This window comes from Amphiura filiformis, chromosome 2 (assembly GCF_039555335.1).
Source record: "Amphiura filiformis chromosome 2, Afil_fr2py, whole genome shotgun sequence".
Classification (NCBI taxonomy): domain Eukaryota; kingdom Metazoa; phylum Echinodermata; class Ophiuroidea; order Amphilepidida; family Amphiuridae; genus Amphiura; species Amphiura filiformis.
In genome coordinates, this window is record NC_092629.1 from 83,039,152 (window position 1) to 83,066,077 (window position 26,926).

At 36.0% G+C, this 26,926-nt stretch overlaps 1 protein-coding gene across 1 annotated transcript; it reads right to left on the reverse strand.

Annotated features, from left to right (window-relative positions):
- Window positions 1–685: 685 nt before the first annotated feature.
- On the reverse strand, window positions 686–26,926 carry LOC140146709 (interferon regulatory factor 5-like). Its single transcript, XM_072168583.1, is given in 12 exon segments — window positions 686–4,241; window positions 7,536–7,767; window positions 8,353–8,634; window positions 8,878–9,075; window positions 10,540–10,597; window positions 11,792–11,850; window positions 12,243–12,291; window positions 14,962–15,029; window positions 16,997–17,186; window positions 20,944–20,999; window positions 21,002–21,192; window positions 26,726–26,926. Coding segments are annotated over 12 exon segments (1,944 nt in total). The 5' UTR covers window positions 26,794–26,926; the 3' UTR covers window positions 686–3,748.

Genomic DNA, 26,926 nt, shown 5'->3' on the forward strand with positions numbered 1-26,926 from the left:
AATTGGATCGATTGAGCCCATATTTATTGGTCGAGCTACGAGTTTTAAAATATTGGACAAGACTTAGTCGAGTCCAATATTTTAAAACTCATAGCGAGACCAATAAATATTGGGCGTAAAGCATCTAATTTTATCATTATTACGTGTTGTATCCAATATTTTCACACACTTGGATTCATCAAAACATAATAATGACAAAAATTGTACTGTATGAGGAAGTTACTAAGTATTGGCCTAACGGGCTAAGGGGTGGTGCAATAATTATGTGTACCCCAGGGTGGTGAATTCTCAAAATGGTCTGCCAAAATCGCTTGCCCCCCCCTTTGGCCGTGCCAAAAATCTTTGCCCCCTTTCGACGTGCCAAAAACCTTTGCCCCCCCCTTTCGACGTGCCAAAAATCTTTGCCCCCCCTTACACATGCAAGATTTTGGGGAACCCGAATTTAAAACCTTAAATTGTCTTATCATATAATGCGAGCGCAGTGAGCAGGAAATTTTGCATATTTGAACGTGTTCGTAACGTTTTCCTACGCCTTTTTAGGGCATAATATAGAAACGGTGCCCAAAATATCTGTGCCAAAAATTGCTTGCCAAATCGCCCCCCCCTTCGACCTGCCAAAATATGCTTGCCCCCCTTTTGGCCTGCCAAAAAATCTTAGCCCCCCCTATAATTCACCACCCCGGGGGTACATATAATTATTGCACCACCCCTAACGGTATGGTGAGACATAAATTCGTGAAGTTCATTTGAAGGCACATTCAGTGATTTGCTCATCCGGACGATCGTAAAAATCATAAAAATTCAGATTTTGGTACCTTTTTCATTGTCAATGAGAAAAGATGCGTATAGATCAGGATGGGTCAAGATGGGTGGGTGGGGGGGGGGGTAATTGGGTCATGTGGTTTACACACAATATCCATTAAAGGCCCGTTATGTGAGTTGTTCAACCGGAGGATCGTAAACATAATCATAATTAAGATGTTGGCATCTTTGTTAGTGTCCTACATGTGAGAACTTAGCTGTAGTGGTGGTTAAGCCAAAAGCAGAGTATTCAAGACATTTTACACGAATCTGTAATTTCTCTATGTATTTGAATGGGGCTTCGACTTTGTCAATACTACTATTTTCCTTGTTTTTTTTGCCAAATCTTCCATTCACAATAATTTATAAACAATCAAATTTGTTCACACTTTCGCTGGGATCACTGAACAGATCTTTAATACAAGTAAAATTACATGTCTACAATATGGCTTATGCCTGAAAGTGTCGTTGGCTTTAGGTCCACTTGAGGAAGTACGAAACATATTTTTGGTATTTTTCACTATTATAGTTTTATTTAGAAATGTGGAAAACAATGTGACATAAGCTTAAAAATCTAGAGCTAGTACAAAACAGTAAAAAAGTGTAAAAATGTCTAAAATAGTTACAAATGTTACAAACAACAAGAAACGATTAATGGGCAGGAAAACCTATTCGTACATTTGGCAATTCCAGTTGATATTCATACACCCCTATGGATGATATTACTTTAATCTCTCACACACGGGGTGAAGATTTCAAATTTCACCAATTCAGGTAACCCCATTTTAATCTAACACACAGGGGTGTGTAGATTTTAAGTGGAGTCACCCATTCCGGTAACACCATTTGAAATCACAGCAGCTGAAGGGAGTATATCCCATCATGCACCTGCTTGCTCCATAGCAAATACATACAAAACATAAGTAAGAGCGACTTAGATATTGAGAGCTATGGATAGTTTCACAATACTTTGGAGGTCATATTTTTTCAAACAAAAGTCGTAACTCCCCTGATATAAGCGAGTAATTGAAAGTTGAAGTGAGGGATTTTGTGTACACTTTTTATGGCATGTGCAGTTCTACTGTGGTACTACAGAGCATGATGGGATACACCTATCTGCTGCTGTGATTTGAAATCCTGTGTGTAAGCTTAAGTTAAAGTCGTTCATAGGGAGTGTATGGATTGCAACTGGAATAGCTGAAGTTTTGCCCTTGATATAAAAACCTCCTTTGTGTATACATTAGGTCTAGATTCAAAATCTGTGTGAAAAAATGGATTCACTCACTGTCGGTCAAAACTAAAAGTTGTAACGCATGGTAAGACAATGTGATGTGATTTTTCCTGCCCAGAGACTGTGTATATAAAGTACAGAAGGCCACTGATTGGAGTACTGTAAATTTGGTCATTTTTTAAAGAAATATTACGGTACAAAAATGTAAATATTGTACAAAATTGTAAAAATAGAGACTGTAGAAGATAATGACAATGATAAACAGAGTCATTATAGAGGTTAAATTAGTCAAATATTTTTGCTAGCTTTGGTTACCACCGATCCAGTCGGCAAAGTCTGTGATTATGTACAAAATATTGTTTATGTATTTACACTACTGATTACAAACTTATTATATTAAACTTACATCCATAATTTACGCATTCAAAATGTACAATGGTATTAAATTACATCGTTTAATTCTACAACATATTATCATGATTTGTTCCAGAGGTGTATTGTTTATCTTGTTAGGTTCCACTAATTGAATAATAAGCAATCAATAAATCAATAAATTGATTATTCAACCAATCGATACATCAATTATTAACTCGATCCCAGTCTAGTAATTAATCAATCGAGAAATCAATCGATTGTTCAACTTATTAAAAGAATCAAACTAGCATCTTTAGTCAAATGGTCGAGAAATCGATCAATAGAAACCTATACATATTTCAAACTCTATGTCAACAATTGAATTTGCCTCTTTTTCTTTCTTTTTTTTTTTTTTGGTCAAAAATAAAACCAATTAAAAATTACGTCACTCTTTTGCAGATTTCCTGATATAGCACCTTTGAACAAATCCTTATAGTCACAAATATTTTTAAGCAACGAATGAATCGCTGAGTATTCTTATTTAAAAGTTCAGATTTGCTTGTGTAATCACAATTAGCATAATTATGCCTACACCATTAAGTGCTCTAAAATGTGTTTGGATTTGCTGATGAACAGCTCAACAATCATTACGTTTTTAATCAAAACAGAACATTGATGACATCATCTAACAGTTCTTAGCGAAGACGACAACTCTGACAGCATTAATATTATATCATGTCATTGTATTCCTTCCTTGCGCCAATCACTGTATATTAAAAAGGAAGACATGAAATCCTGGGATAACATTCTTAATTTTCCGAATTCACTTTAGCCTTAAAAGTCAATCGTTCTAAATACCAGAATTACAATACAATCACCTGGCTTTGAGCTGCTATGGATGGAATGCATGCCCAGGTGCCACAGGTGAAACTATTGTATCGCTGGCATGTATACTTTAAACGCCAAATCGATAATGAACACCAGAATTACAATACATTCACTTAGGCACGAGCTGCTATGGATGAAATGTTGTCCAGGTGCCATAGGTGGAACTATTGTACTGGTATGTACACGATGACCAGACTACAATTGTAACAATTTAACTTGCTCAAAAGAAACAACGAGTTTCAATTGGCACGTAGTGCATGCAATATAAGCGGATAATAGTGGACTTTGAATTCGCAAGATCAGGCCCACATGAAAGTTAATAGAGTCAGTGATCATCCACTCTTCTGCTCTGAACTAAAACTCATCGATATAATAGCTGCTAAACATGTTTTGAGCTTTTCAATGCAATAACGTCACTGCATGAAGGAAAGTTTTCAAGACGATGACATTTCTGAAGACATTAGCACCTATTGTTTATGTCATACACGTGGCAGCAAACACCTGAGTTGGCGGCGTGTTATAAGTGTGAGAAGGCGCCGCCCATTCAGCAGACCAAGGCTGATTAGGAGGGGTAGGAACATCGGGTCCTGAAAAATACAACATGCCTTTGTTTACGCTTACTGGAGGAGTCTTGATTTCGTGGTTAATGCTTCGTAATTCCATTGCTGCCCTCATTGGTGTAACTACAATAGACACCAAGCACGAATGGAGAGAGGCGTCTGGACCCCATTTTTGCGCAACCGTGAAATAAATCTGTGGAATTTCGGGAGACTTGGCCTGGTCGCAGAGATATCGGCGCATTTTATCGCGAAATTCTTTTAGATCGAAGACTTTAACTTCTTCTTCGCGTTCAAGTTTCTCGTGTTTTTGGTGCTCATCCGTGTTTGCTGCTACACTCCAAAAAACAACGCTACGACATCGCCTTGTCACATATATGTCACCATCATCCTTGAGTTGAATAGAGATTCTGTGGTGTCAAAAAGAAGAAAGAGAAGAATGAAGACAATTTAATTAAAGGTTTCATTAACTTCCCCAAGGATATGAATGTTATAATTGTTTCAAATCATTTTAATATATAAGGGGAAAGTTTACAAGATTCACTTGGTTTCCAGTGTCATACAATGTCATCTTTTTTCCTGTTCACTATTTTATAATAGTGACATTAACTTAACAAAGTGAGGCATTTCTTTTCGAAATCCGAAAATCGTAGTCCTACAAAATTAGAGCTTCCTTTTATTTACCCATATGCATGTTACAAATGACATGGCATAGGCTTACAATTGATATAGGCGAATTGTTATTTTATGGAATTTCGTGCTTGTGGCGCTCAACAGTGAAATATATCATGGACATGTATATGGTTTAATAGCGGAAATATCATTATTATAGTCTAAATAAAATATCACAGAAAAGGTCAAATTGTGCGGAAAAGGAGAGTAGCTGGCGGAATTTTGCTTGCGTAAAAAGTAGGACCCTGGTGTTATTGACGATAATTAGTGTTTGATGACAATCTGATTAATCGATATTGCAAAGCTATGTTTGTGTATTTTATTGATTGTTATATTTTTCAAGATCTGACTGGGACTTTCACTTGTCAACAAAATCACCACGGAGATCTCTTTGTTAACTAATGTTGCACTTGAATAAGTAAATCAGAGGGGTCTAAAAGGAATTCCCTAATCATCGGGGAAAACCCGGAAATCCCTCGACTTGCAATGTCCTTCATTTGCATAACAAAAGACTAGGACTACTACCAAAAGATCATGTTCTATAAAACTTTTCCTATCTAGAGTGTTTGTTAGGCTGCGTTCACATAGAAGTATACGGTATACGGTATTCGCTATACGAAATACGCTCATTCGATCAGGCTGAGTTCATATAGGAGTATACTATGTGAACTCAGCCTGGTCAAATGAGCGTATTTCGTATAGCTAATAGCGAGTATACATTTGTAGGTCAGTTTACCAATTTTCTTCGTCTAATCAAATGCTTGTAACTTTACTTCTTGAGGTCACATTGCATTCAATGAGGTGTCATAATGTGCAGAATTAGATAGTGCATCTATTACAAAAAAAATGAATTTACCCACATATGGTTTAGTTTTAAAATTAGGACGGTATACGCTGCACTAAAATCGACCACGCACGATTTCCACTATACATGCTATACTATACTATACGCAGGTATACGGCCTTTTCGAATAGTGCCTTATGTGACCCGGTACTATGAAATTACATTGCCCGATTTAAGCTATACGCGTGCACCTGCAAAACGTGCACCGTATACCCGAATAGTATACTTCTATCTGATCGTAGCCTTATGTGACCCGGTACTATGGAATTGCATTGCTCGATTTAAGCTATACGCGTGCACCTACAAAACGTGCACCGTATACCCGAATAGTATACTTCTATGTGAACGCAGCCTTAGAGTCCATCATAACCCATTATTGCAAGTTTTGTTGGTATATCATGACGACCTTAAATTGATTTACTTTATTTTTGCGCCCCTGGGTACGGATCCTAAGTTAGACGCTTATTAATTTTATGTTGGGTATTATTTAAGGGAATCCCCGGTAAAAGTGATTGCTATTGTTCGGTGCCTGGTTGGTCGCATCTTTAGGTGTGTAATAAACCACAAAATAGGCACGTGCTTATTATTCATTTACAGCTAATTTAGTGTAACACTTTCCCTGTATGACAAGGCACATACTTGGTTAATTTAAGAAAAAATCTTCGTACATTATTCATTTATCCAGCATTCAAGGGGGATGGAAGGGAAGTATAGCTTTTAAAAAATAGTAATGTTGATGATAATTAATTAGCCCGAGTTGCATGCGCTATAAGGCCTTGCGAGTTAAGTCCAGCAAATCAAACAAAATAAGAAGGAAAAAAATGTTGTGCCATTTGAAACTAGTCATTTTTTTCTGAAAATATTAAATTTTGGGTCGGAAGCGATGCTATAATTATTTTGCCAATGCTTGATTTATGCAAACAATTATGACAAAAATGTCAAAATCTGACCTTTTCACTTATTTTCTTTAATCTTAGCTATGGAATAATAATTATTATAAACTGATTTGCGGGTATCTAATTTGTCTTATAGGATATGTGGTAAACTATAACGCGCACACAACTTTATCTGAAGTAGCAGGACTTCCTATGGGGAACAACGATAGTTCCTTTTGTCATTTTCCTCCTGGTGACAGGAAGAGGAAAGAGAAACGTGACAAAATATATAGTTGAGTCTTTTGTCTTCACATTAATTCTAACTGATTAATGCAAGTTCGTATTAATAATAGAAGTTGTTGGAATTGGCCTTTTTATCCCAGCTAATGCCTAATGTTATCTGCAATCATCTGCTATATCCCCGGGGCATTCGAATATGAAAGTAACCATGGTAACATACCAGATACCAGAGTTTAAATGGTACTTTTTGCCTATTTTGTATACAAAGCACTAAATAAAAGCTGGCTTTGATCGTACACTGATATAATATTCATAAGATCAATAGTAAAACAAAACCAAAATTCAAAATATGATACTGTATTGCATTAAACTCTTCAATATACGACAACACTAAAGACTCTAACACGGAAAATACAAGTCGCAACAGATGAACTTGCATCAACATGAAACAGGTGAACAGTGTAAGAGACGTACATGCATGTGCCTTGCATAACACTAAGACATGGACAACACGGACAAATTTGCATGAATATGAAAGATGTGTACAGACACACAACAGGTGAAAAGACGGAGATATGTCTTTGATGTACTGCAATGACATTATGAAATTGAGCATGTGTAAAAGCATTCCAAACAAAGGCAGTAGAAAGAAGCATTTAGCATCAAATTCAAATTGGCCCATTAACAAACAAAAGAATGATACATTATGACATCTTATATCCTCTATCTGTAGGTCTGCCTGTCTGTGGGTTTGTCAGTTTGTGTGTATGTTTGTCTCCTTCTCTTTACCCATAGCAACACCCAGGTGGACGTGAATTAAAAAGAAAATGGCTGAATAAAAAGAAAAAGCGCAGCATTCGAAATTTGATACACCTTCACCGAATGTCAAAACATGCAAACCAAACTCAGCAACTAATATGGGTGGATGGGTGTACAATTTACTAAGACATTCCATATAACTTTCATACAAATGAGACATGATATAGGTGAACCACGAACAAGGTGCAACGTCCGAAACATACACCATAGCGGTCGGCACCGCGTCTACATAAATGTGTCCTTACCATACGTACCCCTTTTCAAAGCAACGTAACACCTCATTTGTTAAACCAATAGTTTGGCCATTATTTGGTGTTTGGGGGTCGCTAATGTCGCTTATATCGGGTAGATTGATAGCTTCCATGCCCAGGTGGATACCGTCCTCCCATGGTTGCTTGGAGTAGAGCATACAGCCATTGGGGTTTTCTATTTGTCGAGAGAGTGCTTGTACGGAACGGTAGTATACCTCGATCGTCATTGCTTGTTCTATATATAGGAGAAGGAAAAAAGAGAACATACGGCTTTAGCAAAGATCTTCCTGAAACGTTTACGAATTGGAATTGGCCCCGGAGTATTACTATAAGATATGGAAAATGATACAACACTGATACAACAAGGAAGAGCAAGGATCTAGGAATTTGGATCAACAATTCAAAGACAAGCTGTATGACGGTTCAAGATCAATATACATTGTAGAAGAGGACGAGAAAATATAAGTATTTATTTATATCCTTGGTTCTTACATCACACCAGAGGGAGGGAGTGAGACAGAGATTAAGATCAGGCTGGTAATAGCGAAAAGAGCACCAACAGACCTTGTAGAAGTATGGAAATCCAAAGATTTGAGTTTGAATTTGAAGCTAAAGCCGTGAAATTAGCAAAAGCCCTATAGTTTGGAGCAGCGATCTTTAAGAAGGTAAAAGCAACATGGCATTCGGCCTCCGATGCTCTACTTTATGCAACGACATCGCCCGCGTTTTAGACAATAGATGACAGAGCCGAACAATGCCTTTGTTCTGTATAACTTCAAACTCGTTTTGCATAATTATAATGTGGAAAACATTGTCTTACCTGATGGAAGTTCAGACTGTCTGTTATCTTGTGATCGACAAGACACATCCATGGGGGATTCCTGTAATCTGTGATGATCATCCACAGTTGTCATGGTATCTGTTGACATGGTAACGGGCGCGCAAGTTGTGTTGTATGCTTGATGATGATGGTTTACGTAACCGGGGTAAACTCTGGTTGCTGTGGGGTAGTTCATTTCAGCTGTTGGTGGAAGCAGGTCGTGGTAGTTACTGATGTGAGTCGGGTCGTTGTTATTCGTACTTGTGAGCATCGCTTTGGCTACTGCAATAACAATGGTACATAAGAGTTACAAATTCTATGACGTACGTCATGTCACATAAGAAAGAAAGAAAGAAAGAAAGAAAGAAAGACAGACAGAAAGAAAGAAAGAAAGAAAGAAAGAAAGAAAGAAAGAAAGAAAGAAAGAAAGAAAGAAAGAAAGAAAGAAAGAAAGAAAGAAAGAAAGAAAGAAAGAAAGAAAGAAAGAAAGAAAGAAAGAAAGAAAGAAAGAAAGAAAAATCTTACTTGTTGTTGCGGTCTCATCGCCTTCCTCGTTGGGATGGCTGGGATACATGGGGGCTGGTGGAGAACACGAGGTCATATCATGGGTGCCAAACTGAGGTGTAGTGGTTGGTGTTGGATGCTCTGTCTCTTGAATCACGCTTTGTATATCATCTAGTGTGTTGAGTTGTCCATGTCCAGTTGATGAAGGGCTGATTGGATCTGGATAAAGTAAGAATATATTGGTTTCCAAGGTTAGTTAACGTTGAGTCGACATTTATTATATGCAGGCTGTATCAAAATGATTGGTACCCATCAGCCTTCTGTGATTATGGACAAGACTAACAAATAAAAATGAAACAGAAGAGCTACCTTATTTATAGATGAATGTTACGTTCATAACACTATAAAACCTGTACTGGGCATTACAAGAGGATCCAATGTTGAGGAAGCAGCTCTGCTTATCAATAACACTAAAAATGATGTGTACCAATCATTTTGATACACCTTGTAATCTGATCGAAATGACTTAAAAACACTAAGTGATTCGTTAAATCATTGAAAATAAGATATTTTTTCCAAGATCTGTTGTTCACTGAATGGAGCTTCATAATTATATATAACACTGTCTTTTTCTGCTACTGTAAAACACTTTTAACCATTAGGAAATGAATTTGGAGAAAACCTTCTGTTAATAAAATACTATGCTGAGCCACCAGCCTGGGTGGCTCACACTCCAGTAATTTCAGATGATTTAGCTCAGTAATACATCAAAGAATGTCTTCCAATTCATGAAAACAAATAGATAATCAGCTTATCGGATTAAAAGCTTAGAGGGAAGGTCTTGCTGCTCAGCGAGTGTTTGTAGTTATCAGAAGGTTTTCTCCAAATTCATTCTCTAATGTAAATTTTCGAAATAAAATGTGTGCATTTTCTTATGATATGAGTCAACTAAGCACAGGCTGCTGTGGGAATATGTGGAATATTGATCTGGCTATAAAACACATCAGTGTGATTGTTTTCACTATACATTATCTACTAATTATAGTAACACAAAACAGGTTGTGTAGCAGAATAAATTAACACAAGAACAATCCGTTGTCTATGTGCAGGCTTGTATTTGCAACGCCTACTCATGTTGACGGAAGTATATCGGGCCAATTTCCTAAAATATTAAGCTCAATATTATGTTACCAGGGACCTGCTACATTATTGCTTCATAATCCCACGTGAAAAATATAAGTCAGATTAAAATAATATAACTGTAAATCATAATAAATATTGTTGATATACTACATTTCATAAAATCTTATAATAAAGAAGCTCCATTAATACTATCGTCCAACCCTTTTTGCACTATTTAAATAGTAAGATTACTGCAGATAGAATAACTGTTTATCAAATCGGCTGTACATTTCTTCCTTACCACCTGTTTTGAGTCTTTTTCAAAAAACAAATGCTTAACTTTATCATTACAAAGATTATGATTGGTCGATGTGGAATATACCTTATTTGTTAATCACTCTACCATGTCTACGGTGAATTACAGATAATTTCGTGCAGTAAGCTGGGCGGCGGAGGGTGGAAGGCGTAAGCAGAAATACGTAAGCCGTATTGGTAAATGTCAATTTCGTAGGCACATCATATACACCATTTAACTACAAATATAAACCCTTTAGAACTTACCTCGTCTGTACTGGTGCTGGTGTAAATAAGGATTATATTCATAACTTGCTCCCATTTCCTGATGGCAAAATAAAAATAAAACATATGTTATTTATACCATATATATATATATATATACTTGTTGCTTTTTGCAAAAATATGAATACTTGTACCAAAACAACAAGAGTGTTGTTCGTCTAATGACTTTGTGATCTTCGCGATCGAATGCTTTATTGAAGTCTGTTATTCCTAACCTATAGACATATACTCTTGGATTTATTAGATGTGCATCATTCATACAATTTTAAGGCAACTACTTATCAAGATAAGGAATGACCCTTCCGATTATCTAATTCTTTCCGATTTATGTGATCCTCGATGTTATTCCCTGAAGCCATCTAATAAGAATTAAGTGATAATTATTCGGACACCGTGGAATGTAAATATTTTTACTATAGACCTAGCTAGTATCATCAGTTAAAGCAATTGTAAGCATATGTCATTTGCGATTGTGCATTGAATCGTTAAAGAGATTATAAGAAGACTTCGAAGGCTTCAAACCAGAACCATCGGTCCGCCACAATTACATGTTGCTCATTTCGGCAACAAATCGACGGTTAATTCTGCCCTCCATGATACATGTAAGTGACTTTGTGGTATATGCACTTGCATCTAACTAACTGTTTAAGTGACCGTGCATATACCCCCAAGTAACTTGCATTAATTATGCATGGAGGGCAAAATTAACCGTCGATTTGTTGCCAAAATGAGCAACATGTAATTGTGGCGGACATTTGTTGTCGAAATGGGTAACATGTGGACATACTAGTAGATGGTTCTGGTTTTAAGCCCTCGACTGGAACCTTCATGATTCGGTAAAACATCTTACCCAGCAAACACAACACGTTTTCGACATCATTCGCAAAAGGTTAGAAAATGTTACCAGAAAACGTTTAAATGTCGGGTTATATAAAGGGTGTAAAACGTTTTCATAACATTCAAAAACATTTTATGGTAACTTACTTGCAAATATTCTAACATAATGTTATTTAAGTGTTGACAAAATATTTGGCAAAAAAAAGTTTGCAAAAAATATTTTACAATAACATAACATGTTTTTTCATACAAAACGTTTTACATTGTTTTCATGACCTTTATATAACCCGACATGTAATGTTATTAAAACGTTTTTACCAAAACAAAAAACCCAAAATTTTGTGTTTGCTGGGTAATAGCAGCGTAGAAATATTGTATTGCAATCCCATTGACTTACCCCATAGTAGCCAGTCCTGCCATACTGGTCATACGCGTGGCCCGACGCAAGATGAGTTCCTATAAATGATATTAAACGTGTTTATTGTTTAGAACATGTCAATGCTTCCATGACATTTTAACTGGTTGAAACATATTGCAACCAATCAACCACAAGTAGGTATTATCTTGATCTACGTTAGCAGAAGATTGTGGATAACCCTGAGATGGGCAAAAGTTTTTATATAGACCTCAAGTGCAATTCTTTAATGTTCCTAGTCCAGTCAGGTGAGTTTCTTTAATGTATTCATATTTATTTTCATGTTTTTAATACATTATTTGGGTGTATTTTTCTCTCTTAATGCAAGTCTTAATGTAAATGTCATGTAATACAGCCATGTCAGCTGTTGGCAGCTATGTGATTTTAATTAATTATATAGGTATACAATACACAATAAAATAATGTCACTTACTTTGATATCCGAGTGGTGGGGCTGACATTGGTGCCTGCATATGTGGAACCTATTGAACACAGATAAGAAGATGTCAATGTTAGCAGAGTTAAGCACCAGCTACCATTGGCTACTAGCAAGTTACGACAATGTTGTAATTCAGTACCACAAAAGACAGTGACCGCGAAAGACGGTGACAGCGAAAGACGGGTGACCGCTAGTTGTTCTATTAATGATCTTTTATCAGAGGCACAAGGGATTGGGTCGTGCAATGCAGTTTGCAAGCTACTACTACGGCTCTAACTGAAATTTCAACAGCAATATAGACAAGTTGACTCTGCAATATTCTGTGTAAACATTAAATTTATGAAAACACTTCTCTCAAACTATTGTTGTATATATTTTTTGGCATTTCTTCAACTTTTTTTTCAACTTTTCCTCAGTCTCCAGCTATTGCGTTCTTATCGTGTTTTATCATGTTTTGGCCTTGGTAAAGAAAGTTATTATTTTTACATCAAACTTCCGATATTGGCACACAGTGGCACGAGTCAAGATGTCAAAGAAGTGGTAAAATACTAAATATGTCCAATTAAATTATATTTCCTTCTTTTTGAAAGGGAAATTGTTTTCATTCTAGCGTCCTCTCTTTGGGGTATACATGGTCCAATCCCGGATCCAATAGATATTTATTTCGGAATGCAATAAGAGGTTGTCAAAAAACCTTTAAAAATCAAACGTGGTTGCACCCAACATATAATTAGACACCTTAATTTATTTTAATTTACACAAAGTATCATGCCAAAAATTAACCAACATGTGAATGCTGTTTTTTCTTATTTATTATTGACCTTTAATTTAATATTTGGCTAAAAATAATCTCTATGATGAGCATATTAATGTCCGGTTGCCCACTGACCTCTTTACATGATTAATGCACTCATGAATGGTCGCACTTCCAATGCGTAGTTCAATAATCCTCATTTAACAATCCTAGCTCCAAATTTGACCTCAAGTTGCAGAGTATGAGTTTTGGTACCCAAAGATCCAAAGGTCATTGTATGAATATAATAATAGCATAAAGAGAAACGGAACTGTGCCGTGATAGATCAGCATGCCTGATATAGTATATGATGAGAGGAGATAAGAAATACAAATCTTGCCAACTTTTTCAATCATATGACAATGCTGAACAAACAGTGGTTATAAAAACATACAAAAATGGATTGAAAAATCACGAGATTTGCCACAAAATAACGGAGCTATTACTTAAAAACATATTATTTTAGCACTTTTGTGTTTGTTTCTCGTTATAGCAATAGGTTTACCCGGGTAGGCTTTTTTTCATCACGCGCATCTAAAATCAGATTTTGACGCCTGCGATTGCCAAACACGTATGCCAGGAAATGCCTTATCACCAAAGTTTATCGCTTGGTTTCCCTTTGTTAGAATGTAGACTTTATTTTCACAAGTTAAAAATTATATTGAAAAAAAAATTGTCTTAAATAAATATTGCTTTGACCAAATTAAATACTAGCAAAACTCACTCCTCATCTATCCCATTTTTATAGGACCAAGATTTACTTTCTATAGTTTTTCAATTGGTCTTTAGGTCGGCTCAAATCGTTTATATTGTTGTTTCGATTGCAGACAACACTGTGATGATAGGGTCAGGTTAAACCTCTATAGATCCTTGTGTGCTGGTCTATACTTCCTATTAGCGCATTAATTTCCGTGCTATAATATTGATAAGGAAAGGTTTTAGAGGACTTTATACATGTGTTAAACACACTTGATTCACATAGCATTCTGCATTTGCGCTACGCCTGTACAATAGTGATCTGCTATATATTGCCCATGTATAATAAGTTGTTTAAGTTAATAGGTCACATATATTATACTGGAACACATTGGTTGCATAAAGATCAGGCATGTAGGTAGCTTCGATCCCAGAAAATGGAGTTCAAACACTTGCTCCAATTCGCATGTTCTTCTAGTATCATTACCATACCATGCACACTGTGTGTATTATCTCTTAGTGTTGCCTTGATGTTCCTCTTCCACATATTCCCTCCCCTTTGTTTCCCCACCAATCAATATTAGCATGATTGGGAGCAGTGACAAACCGATGGTGATGAGAAGCATACTGTGCGTTCCACATTGGACTGGGCCGGGTAGAAGGGCAGACCTTTAAAGATTATTTCTTCAGGAAATACATTGTCACTCTGTGGCTCCCTTACTGCACATTCAACATGCTCAACGGGTCCTAAAATTTCCAGGCTCTTAATTTATATAGTTCAAGAGGGAGGTTATACCAGAAGACCTTTCTCGCACTCTTTTGATAAAGGCAGCAATGCATAATTCTGCACTGGTTCTGGCTACTATTCTGTTAGCCACTACGCTGCCACTATACATTGCAATAGCCTCCAATTTAGAAGGCAGCAATCACGCAAATACATGGCCAAACATTGTCAAGCAATTGGGTCCTTTGTAGTCGATGATAACACTTGAGATATTGCATGTATATCATCTAACCTCAAATAGAGTAATCAATAATCAATAAGCGATAGACAATTACATACATGTGATATCCAGGGATTGATTTGTAAATAGTGTTTGACTGCGGTCAAGCATGATTCGGCACCAGGCACGATTTAGTGGTCAATGTTTGTGGTGGCCGCAAAGTTCAGCGGTGAAATTATGCAGTAGCGCTTTGATATATAGATAGATCAGGATTTCTTACCTGTGCGTAGCGTGCTTCTTCCTGTGGATAACAGGCGCTTTGGGTGCGTTGTCTTCCATGTGGTCCAGCTGATGAGATACAAGCAAAATTTATATAATTAAAAAAAACATACAAGGATATGCTTTACAACATTGTTTGCCTATAAGAGAAATGGTTAAAATAGCTCCGTCAACATGGTCAAGAAGTGATAAATGGACAATGTGAAAGTCTGATGATTATTATGATACATGTACGCCAAAAGCATGTCTTCAGCCTGTTTGAGGCGCTTCCACATCTTCATTTAAAGACACAAAGTCATGTCTCCATGCAAGAGGCAGGCATATAATACAGTCTATTTATGCACGCCGTGCATATTGGAGGTTTTTAGGTAGAATCTGTGTTGAGTTTGTGTCTTCTGCTGATTCTAAAAAGGATATTTAAGTGTTCTGTTGTTGGAAGACATGCTAGATTTGATCATGTCTTCTTTACGTTATTTTTTAAGATTTATGTTGTTGAAGACATGTAATTTTATTTGCCACATCAGTGCAATATGAGCTAATATGCAGCTTATACCATCATGAATCTGGCGCCCTTTACTTAACGTCTACGAGTTTTGTGTGGGTTTATTTTAGTTTTAAGTGTATTTGGTGCCCGGGAGTTTGTCTTCCCATACCCAGACACCTGACAGCGAATTGACACCAATGTGAACCACCTCATTGACGCCTTGCATTCGCGGATTCTATTACAAGTAAATGTATATTATCCAATTTGCTCGTCAAATTAACCCAGCTATCCATACACATCATATTCCCGCTAATTTTATCATATCAAGAGAAATTTTACCCAACCATCTAGTCACTTGTGTATCCATATTATCCGTACACACAGGTTGGGTTGCACTCCTTGTCCGGGGAATCTGGCGCGGGTAAGCGGCTGTGACAACACCGGGTCAGGATCCCTTACCAGGGGGCAACGCATACCTAAAAGCTGTGGTCACCCTCTTTTGCTAAAAATAACCACAGTTCATTCATTCCATCATATTTCAGATCATTTTTCACAACTATGATTCATAGGTTTATATGACGTAGCTATAAGAAGACCACGGCGATGTTCCCATCTTGACGTCATGCGTGTGGGCCGCGGTGTCGTCTGCTAGAGAGTTGTGGATGGATTTGAGCTAATTATACCAGCTTATGCGACGTCGTCTGCTTCGCCGCATGCTATGTAACCCTAGTCTATGGGGTCTATACATTCTAGAAACACAAGATTAACACCACCCCCCCCCAAATAGATAGATAAATTTTGAATAATAAATAAAAAAATCTAATTATGAGTGATTTCAATGTGCATTTTCAAAATGCATATGCCCTTTATGTTCAATTTTAAGAACAGTTCTCATTTAGCTCTCCCCGGAATGCTCGCGCCCACGAGAATAATACTGGGCCTGGTGTCGTCTGCTCAACCACGATTATGGACAATCTGAAATTATTTCATTAATATCATACAGCGATACAATTTGAAGGTCTGGACTTATAGGGATACCTTTAATTTTATAACTTTGCTTGATATTGACGCATTTCGATATTGAGCCGAACAATTCGAGTGTTATTTGTGCTGAGTTTGGAACGTAAAACGATGAAATCATGCGCTGCTCTGCGCTGAGATAGTGATTCCAACATTGTCTGGATCAATAAAAACCCGTCGCATAATTTTCGATCAAAGTGCCATCTCCACTTTTGGTCCTATCTCTTGCAGAGTAACTTATTGTATGCATACCTATATGCAAACTTGGGTTGCCAGAGCAGTTCTTCTGGGGCGAACTAAACATGCCTGGTTATCAACTTAATCAGTGACAAGGTTATCTCTGAATCTGACAGGTGCTAATGTTTTAATGTTATTGCATCAATAAGTATAATTCAGAGATAATCCTGTCACTGGTTAATTTGATAACCAGGCAGGTTTGGTTCACCCCAGAAGAACTGCTATGGCGGGGCTTCCTCTTTAGATATTTTAGTCTGATTAGCAACTCATTGTAATATGTAAGTAAGTAACTTACCAGGAAACTTACTCTTCTTTGGGTGCAGCCTGTAGACTCTGTATGGCTCTGGGATGTCCAGCTGGGTTTTCTCTTGAATCTCTTCTATATCCGGGAGTTTGTTGAGCGCGGTGCGAAGCCGCGTTTTCCAAACTGCAGGCTCCGGCACGTGGATGCCCTCTTTGTATTTCCCTGTGTTGGTTGACCAGAGCTGAATATAGACAAATAAAAAAAAACCCGTTTGAATAGAACTGTTATGATTTCAGATCAAAAGTTCCGGGGCTGTAAATTCGGCGATTATTATCGCAACGATTTTCTTAAACTTAGTTTACGAGAATCAAAATCGATTCTCCTTTTGTAAGATCATGCCTAATTGCCTATGTAAATTATATTCCACATGCAGTATTCCACAGTTAATTAAGGGATCCAAAATGAGCGTTTATTGAGTTTCGACAGTATTTTTTGTGGGACATGAGAGCACCTCAGACCTATCGAATTGCATTCTGAATACGAAGCATGTCTTTCTGATATCAAATAATTTTCATTTTTTAAAAATCCCAATATAATACAAATGTTATGACAAATTATAAAAATTTGATATTTTTCAAACTTTTGATATATAACAGTCCTCGAAGTAAATTATATAAATCTAATGACATATTCTTAAAGTGTATGTAGCAGGGAGGAAAAGCCGACAGTCAATTGAAAATTTTGACCTTTCATATTGAAGATATGGATTTTTTCCCAAAAAGACCTAATTTTTTTTTTTGGTGTTTTGGGAAAAAATCAATATCTTCAATACGAAAGGTCAAAATTTTCAATTGATCGTCGGCTTTTCATCCCACCTACATACACTTTAAGTATAAATCATCAGATTTATAAAGTTTACTTCAAGTACTATTAAATATCAAAAATATCAATTTTAATGATTTGCCATAAAATGTGTATTAATTTGCGAATTTCAAAAAATCAAAATTATTTGATATCAGAATGACATTCTTCATATTCAGAATGCAATTCGATATGTCTGATGTGCTCTAATGTCCCAAAATAAATACTGTGCAAACGTTCATACCCCAGCCCTTAACTTTATTCTCAAAAGATTAGTTAGTGAGAATTAATTTTGATTCGTGCAAAATTCAAATTGCTGTCAGTTCATATGTTTACAGTATAGTTTTCATCGTGTATATAGGGTATGGCTCAACATCTGACAAAGTAAATATACGTTGAATAATAATAATAACTGATTGAAAAATAAAATACATTCAGCTACCAATGCTTTTGGTCACTGCTGACAAAAATGTATAATTCTTTTATATACACTTAGTAAGTTACTATTACTTTTAAGTTTTTATCATTTTTAGCCAACAAACAGACCATCACATTTAAAGTATGTATCACACGTACAAAGCTAAATTTCATTTAAACGGTAGTTTGGTTAATAAGTTTTGTCTAACAGTTATTTGATTTTGATTGTTATCTGATTGCAGCACTTGAATATATCAATATGGTTTAGCATTGATTAGAAATGAATTGTTTCAGTATATTTAATATGTAAACATAGCGCACATGTCGCACGCGCCGAACCTATTCATGTTAAAGAAATCTCCCGGAATCTCAGGCGGAGTTTGATTAATAAAGATAGACGGTTTTTGACAGTGTCTCAGTTTGCCAAACATTAACGGTGGGTACAGAATATCGAACTTATATAAATACTTGGTATGTTTGTACCATAACTTGGTGACATTTCCGGGTATGCACACGTTTATAGTCTGCACATTTTACACGCTTTTATGTACGGTATAAGAAGTCGTTCTTGTTCTTATTGAACCTTTTTGTCTCATTGTCGTCCGCAAAATAAGGGGAAAACTCTGTCAAGCTGTGAAGCTTGGAAACGTGAAGGTGGTGTGAAAATGGTGTGAAATAATACTTTGATGCAATGAGCCGTTGTGTTTTTAACCCTATGAGAACTACCTGCTGATTGGTCAAAACGAATATTGTGTCCAATTTTGAACCAATCAAGGAGGGTATGAATAAGATCATCTGCAAATGCAAGTTTGACCATAGTCAAAATTGACAATTGAAATGAGCATTTCAAGTTATCAACCAATCAGAAATGCTGTTAGATGACCAGGGGGTTAAATGTATATGCGTTATGTGTGAAACTGTCTTGAAAATACACGCTAAAAATAAAAACCAGTTCAACGAAATTGACTCTCCGCGTTCTAGCTATTATAGTACCGGCATCATTAAAATGTGCGCTTTCCAACACACGGCCCATCAGTAATCACAATAATGTATCAAGTTGATATGGGATGTAAGAGGGGTGTGTGTGTGCGTTATTGTGGAGAGTGTAGGAGAGGGGCGTTAACATATGCACATGTATTGTTGGCCCGAGCCAGCACTTGAAATAAAAAGGTTTTAAAGCTACCAAAGGTATATCCATTCAACAGTTTAAATGCTATAAGAAGTATCCCCAGAAGGTATACTGCCCTATAATTGGAATCAAAAGATTAACTTTTTTACAGCTTTTGGAATAAAAGCTCTTCGTGATGGAAATAAATCCACGCAAATTGCGGTAATATAATGTTGCACTGCCTCACAACTAAACACGCAGAAGGCGTGGTCTTTTGTCAGATGTTGTATTTGGCAGTCACTGCAAACTAACATATGGAACGAACGCCTTCCTCTTCACGCCTGAACTGTATAGTACAAGTGTGATATTGGTATAAAGGGGATAGGTTTTATGTGATTTAAATATAATATACTGCGCCACAAAAGTGTCCTTACACTTGGAAAAATAATCAAAATTTCAAAACTGAACCATATTGGAATAAATTTGGTTTTTAAATAGATGCACTATATAATCCGGCACATTATGACACCCCATTGAATCCAATGTGACTTCAAGAAGCAAAGCTACAAGCATTTGATTAGATGTAGGTCCAGTTTTAAAAGTGACAAACTGGCCTATTCAAAACTCCACGGACTAGACACTAAAATACAATACTAGACAATAAAATAAAAGTTGTGAAAAGTACAGAGAAGTAACAAATAAAATAAAAACTGCTTTAAATAAAGCTTCATTGAAGAAACTGTGTTGTCTCTTTGTTGCGCTTGTTGGAATCTTTTTGCGCCTTGTATACACCTATCCGACTTCGCCATAATACGCGGTGTCCCAGATGTATAACTGCGGTGTCCCGAGGTCGGGGGTTCCATCCATTATTTATTGTGTGCTATACAGAACTTGTGTACCCGGGAATTATACACAGCAGTGATATTCAATACACAATCATGAGTATTGAATTACAAATTAAATATCCCGCTCTGGTACATCTGTGTTGCCGTCAATAGAGGGCCAGATACAGTAAACGCCTCTCGGATTGGTGTATAGGCCAGTTTGCCACTATTAAAACTGGACCTACGTCTATTCAATTGCTTGTAACTATACTTCTTGAGGTCACATTGGATTCAATGTGGTGTCATAATGTGCAGGATTAGATAGTGCATCTATTACAAAAACAAATTTATTCCAATATTTTTTATGGAAACGTGCGCTGGGTATAGCACGTAGGTCTATAATGGCTATACATATTTTATAGAAAGAAAGAAAAAGAAAAAAAAAAACACGTCAATTTTACTTATTATATTTCAACAATATTTTAAATGGTTCACCGGAAAGTGGAAAATGCACTTATTAACAAATGCATGTCATTGCATTGAAAATTGTCATCCCAGATAAAACAACAAGCAAAACAAAAATAAGTTTGATTCATAAAAAGTATAAAATGTTGAACTATTCAACAAATCAATGTCAGTTGTCTTCTTTCATGACTTTCCTATGCTAGTATGTAAAACCGCGGCTCTGGTCTTTAATTTCAGAATATTATTTTGTTTTTTACCCATGCAGTTATTGGCGAGTGTTGGTTCTTGCTGTTAAAAATGCATGTGAAAGTGTTACGACTTACCTTAAATACTTTGGAATCTTCTTCGGGGTTATAGTCTTGTTTTCCCGCGTGTTTCATGGTATTTTAAGCAACGTTTTTTCCTTGTTTAACCATTCCAGCCCCTTGACTTCGCCTCTATCTGTTAGCCCTATCAACCATGGCCTCAGTCGCTGTCGACCGTTGTGTGTCCGTGGGGGTGACGAGCTAACACCGTCTTCACCCATTCTAGATGAGATAGGGGAGGGCGGGGTACTACTTTCAAGACTGGAGCTGGAAATAAGAAAAAAGTGAAACATTCTTTAATATAAAACTAATTAAGTAATTGATTAATCAAACATTAATTAGCAAAAGTTCATTCTGCAAATCATATACTTTGCAAACTTGCTTAATTTATTGTAGTTAATGAGTTATGTAACGTAACGTAACTCAAGAACCGCAGCACCTATAAAAGTATACTGTGATATTTTAATTCTTCTACACACTCGCTATTGAGCAATACAGTTTTTGCCAAATTGAATAAAATAATAATACCATTGCTATCTCCGTAAACTTGACTAATAGCAATGAGTTAAAGTATAAATAATTGTGATGAAAGTATCCCAAGCTATAGATGGATAACCAAAATGTGCAACATTGCTTTAAAACTCTCCGCCTATGTCACACCACCATTGCCTGATATCAAAGTGAACACCTTTTGAAACACACTAAGTACAAGTTTGTTTTATAATACAAAACAAGAAATACCAAAAATACTTTGACTCAACTTTGAATATAAGTTAAAAGGGACAAATCAGGGCTTATTATTGCAGACACAATGGGTCGTCTTAAGACCATTTAAATACATTATAATACTTCCAATTGTACATCGGGCGTAACAAGTGTATAAAGTGACATTGATCAATTATTAAGAAACACACACTAAACTGGAGTAATTCATTTGTGAGAATTGCATGAGTTTGTTGAACTTTAAAAGGCTATTGTAGCGACCTATTTTGTGCCGGTTTAGTGAACGTAACCATTTTGTTTTACCCAAAGCATAAAAATCAAAATCTGGTAGACAACAAGTACTCAATGCTATTGTCTACCGTATAAAGAATCAAAAATAGTATACCGTGGTTTTATGAGTTCAACGAAATTGTGTTGCGCAGAGTTCAGATCGGTCACAATGAAAACAAACAATTTTGAGAATAATGCATTATATTTTGACACAACCAAATTGGTATTTCTGTAGGCAATTGGTTAACGTTGGGGTAACTTTAAGGTGACTCATTGAATTCTGTTTATAGGTAAATCCTGACTTTTTAAACCACAACAAGTTGACATGATGTCATGTATTTTGCCCTCACCGACAAGCAGAGAATTATAGCTACCCACAATGCCGTATCCCCAGCATGTCCAGTGTTATAAACCATGTAAACCGGGTTAAAACATAACAGCCCATTTGGCCCGAAGTCCGAAAAAGGTTAAAGCAAGTGTTTACCATGTTTACATGGTTTAGGGCATTTTAGGTTAGTATTATAGGGCCTATGTAAGTTTATAGGGTTAGCAACTTAGCATTAGTGTTAGAAATAGGGTTAAGGTCAGAGTTAGTATTACAGCCAGGGTAATTGGTTGACGTTTAGAGTTAGGGACTTAGGGTAAGGTAAGGATTAGTGTTTATAACTAAGTTATTGTGTTTTCGGACTAATGGCCCGTCGGACTGTAACCCTATAAACCAGCGCATAACGCAGTACTTTTGAATTTAATAACAAGACAACTGCTGCAACTGAGATTTGAGATAACAGCCGTATATGCATTAATTAACTTTTGTGCATGCTCCATGAAGCAAAGTATATACAAATTCCAGTGTAACTAATAATTTAAAATAATTGCACAATGCATCATGGGTATGCATTGTTGTCTGATATGCGCGCCCTCGTCACCCAGAGGCGCAGGCATGCACCTGATTTGAGCGGCTTGAAAATCCTGTATTCACCTTTTGAAAAGATCGTCTTAAAGTTGTTAAGTATAAACGCCGAACAAAAGACGTTCAAATGTCCATTATTTCCATAAATTAAATCGTATAGTAAAGTCAAAGTAGAATAAAAAGGTGTAATTTTTTAGAAAGCCCATCCATCTCGGTTTGTCATGACTTCTTAGGGAATCAGGCAATCAGGTATTAATCTATTTAAAGTAATTATATAGATCTATAGAATGTGTAATAATTGTTTCATAAAAGTGTTGAACAATTATACTGCTTTTTATTCAATTCTAATACACTCAGAGCAAGATATTCTTTAATCGGCATTAAATTTATTTTGCTTTTAAACGATTAAGTGATCAATTTGAAGAAGCAGACAAAGTTTGCTGAAATCAGAAATTGCCAGTGACTTAAGTAATACCGTGTATGGTGTATGGCTTAAGGGTAGACGAGGTATTGTTGGTCGAAGCAACCTAAAAATCGATTTTCATTATCCAGATCAATATATTATTGAAAATTAACACCTTGATGTTTTGCAAAAGTTATACTTCTACAAATCGTATACTTTGCAAACTTGCTTAATTTATTGTTGTTAATGAGTTATGTACGTTTTACAAAAGTGTTGTTGTTTCAGCCCTCTTCACAACATAACTCAAGAACCGCAGCACCTATAAAAGTAAAATCTGTGATATTTTAATTCTTCTACACACTCGCTATGAATTGAGCAATGCAGGTTTTGCCAAAGCTCACTACCATTCGTAAGATGCTGTGAACTACCAAATCACAACAGTTTAAAATAATTAATAACCTTAAAGCAAGCCGAATAATAATAACTGTACACAATTAGTTCAATAATAATTCCAGAAGGGTTTCTTTAAAAGTAACTTACATACAAGTGTTATGCTTTTTATTCCGTTATTATTCCAATTATACAATTACAAGTGAATAAAAATACGTTCAAATAAACTTCTCATATACTTGAACCCAACGTGAAACGTGCAGAAAAAATATGTATTTTTTTTTAATTCTAAATTTTGTTAATGTAGCCTGTGGTTCCTCAATAGCCTAAACTGTAAGCATTCTGCCTATGACATATGGACATTCATTCCATTCCTACTGTGAATGCTAAGAGTGCTAAGAGTGCTAAGAGTGCTACATGGGCAGGTGTCACACACGTGTAGGGATCTTGATTTCAAAATATTTATGCATTAACAGCAATTTTTACGTGCAACTGTAATCATGATCATAGTAATGTAGCACTAATGACGCTCATGCAGCGCATGATCATATCGCGCATGGATATGTGTTATACGTTTCCTGAGGCACTTTGACTGCAGTGGTGTGGTTAATTAGTAATTAACTTAAATTACTAATTACTCTGACATGAAATCAACCCTTAGGGCATCAAGTAATCATATAATCCAAGGCTACGTACGTATTGTAAAATTATTTTTGATTGAAAGCCGAAATAGTTTGAAACAAATAATTTAAGACAAAAGTACATAAATTAATAAGAAAATGAGATTTTTCCGTTTGGCTAACATTGATTTTTAATATAAGCCGGTTTGTGTATAAGATTTGACGCAAATTATTTAATCAAGATTTTTAATAACAAAATAGTGCTGCATTATGCATCATTGGCATTTCTCATACTGAAGTACGGCTATAATTATTATGTAGATCTAGAAAAGTATAAATCGAGTGATTTATCTATAATTTTTTAGATAACTTTTTTCTATGTATTCTTCTAAGTTTATTACAAACAAATTGACACAGCATTGGAAAGATCAACGAATGTAATCATTTGAACTTGTTTGTCAAGAAAAAACCAATCCACTTCCAAAAGTTTCTCACATTTTTTAAGGACAATTTCGCTGTTGATTGCAGGCATAGTGCGATGCCGGCTGGTATATCTAACTTTATACTTGATTAATAACAAGTACCATAAGGTCATACTGACATTGGCAATGACCACCCATTACGCTAAAACAAAGACTACAAAATAATCATCTGGTTCTCTGTGTTCTCATCATCATTTTGACAATACTTGTCCTGGAGAACTTTTGTCAACTCATGCAATAGCCTATGGGCACCTGTTGTTAGTTAAATTTGTCTTTTACGATTGGGCCGCGATATTGCAGGCATGGGATTCGTCAAAAGTTTGTCTTTGTTTATTGCCAGATGCCTCCCGTCCAATGCCCTCAGACAATGATGACATTGGCGGCGTTGTCTAATAGTGCTTTTACACTGCCGTATCTTATTTCAATGCCTTCAACTTTGATAATGATATGATGATGGCCTAAGCGAGTAATTCCCTAATTTTTTTGTAGCTATGTTAAGAAATCAAGCAATAAAGCATGCTTACAATTGAATAAGTTGACTTGAAAATTTGCAAATTTTTGAACATTTTGTGAGGAAATATGGAAATCATCTGCTTAAATCCCACCATGATACACTATGCTTATATCAGCAAAAGCACGAAGGCGCCATAGGCACTCGAGTTGTCCACACAGCACTCAAATGGGAAGCTACATGCTATCTATGATAGAAAGTGCTGGTGACTCTGCCGCGAGCGACGCGAGATAGCGGCGTCAAGCGCGGTACTCGCGGCGGGTATGGATAATATTATGATATAGAGAAATGTATATAGGGAGGGAGGTCAGTCAAATATTCAACTGTCACAAGTTTGGAAAGTTGAGTGAATCCAGGAGCGAGTGAGCGCTGGCCGGCGCGACTCAGACGGCGACGCGACGGACCTTGTTTGACCTACTGACTACAGCTAGTTTACATACTTGACACACATTGTGTGATCGAACCGGTGGTCAATTTTTTTGACAAATAAAACAGGGCATTTTAGAATTACCTAGAATTGTATGTTTATACATGTTTGTATGCCTATTTTAGGAAAGGAAAATGCAGGGTATAGTAATAATATTTTTATAGGGCTATAACGTTGAAATATCGTAACACTTGTTTAGTGCATTCCGGCAATGAGAACTTGTTATGAATATTCAGTTTTTAACGTTGGGTGTATAAAATTGTATGAAATTATTAACTGACCTAATTATAAACATTAAAAATAAACACAAAAGGTGTAAAAAACATGACAAAAAAGTCAGGTCCGGGTAAATTAAAATAACTGTATTATAGGCCTAATTAGGTCGGATTTTATAGTAATAATATATTAAATTGTAACAAAAACATTGAATGATCACTCATCACATAATGATATTATTAACATTATTTTTGGCAGTGACCAAAAGCTGATGTTCTTAACAATATATATTCCATCCACCGTGCCTAAAACGGCATTACTTTCTTAATATACTGCGATATATAGGATATTATTAATTGGTACCATGCAAAAATATGCACAGGACATTTGCTAAAACCATCCATGAATTGCTCAAAAGAATTTGAGTTCAAATGTTTAAAAGTTTAAAAAGTTTTTTTTAATTTTTTTTTTTTTTTTTTAAGAGCTTCATCGCAACAGGCAACTGGAGTGAAACATTAATTCTGGCAAGGTGAAAAGATAGTAACTTCAATGTGTGCAAAGTTTTATATCATATAAACATTAAGATTGCAAAAATAAACATGAATGAAATAGGTCCTAATAGCTGTTAAATTATAATTATAATAAGCTGGTAGGATCTTTATAAGCATGCATAAAAGTATTAAAAATATATAAAACATAATTATTATATGCAATGTTTAAAAGTCTTTCTTTCCATACAGACCAACATTTTACTTGAGCCTGGTCCCATCAAGACCCAAGTGTGTCTCCGCACTGATCGACTTTTAAATATAGTAATCACACGATAGCAAAAGTATAAAGGTACTCACTTGCTGGGCGACCGCTGATGGCAAGCACTATTTGGCACAGGCACTCCTGATAAAATAACCGTACTCATTTCTGCACGAATCCAATCGTCCAATCTCGCAATCTAAACCGAATCTGTAGCAAAAATTTTTCAAAAGTGGTGTAATATAAATCCAACTAAGCGTCAAGTTCATATACATAGAATGAATGAATGGTGTGTAATG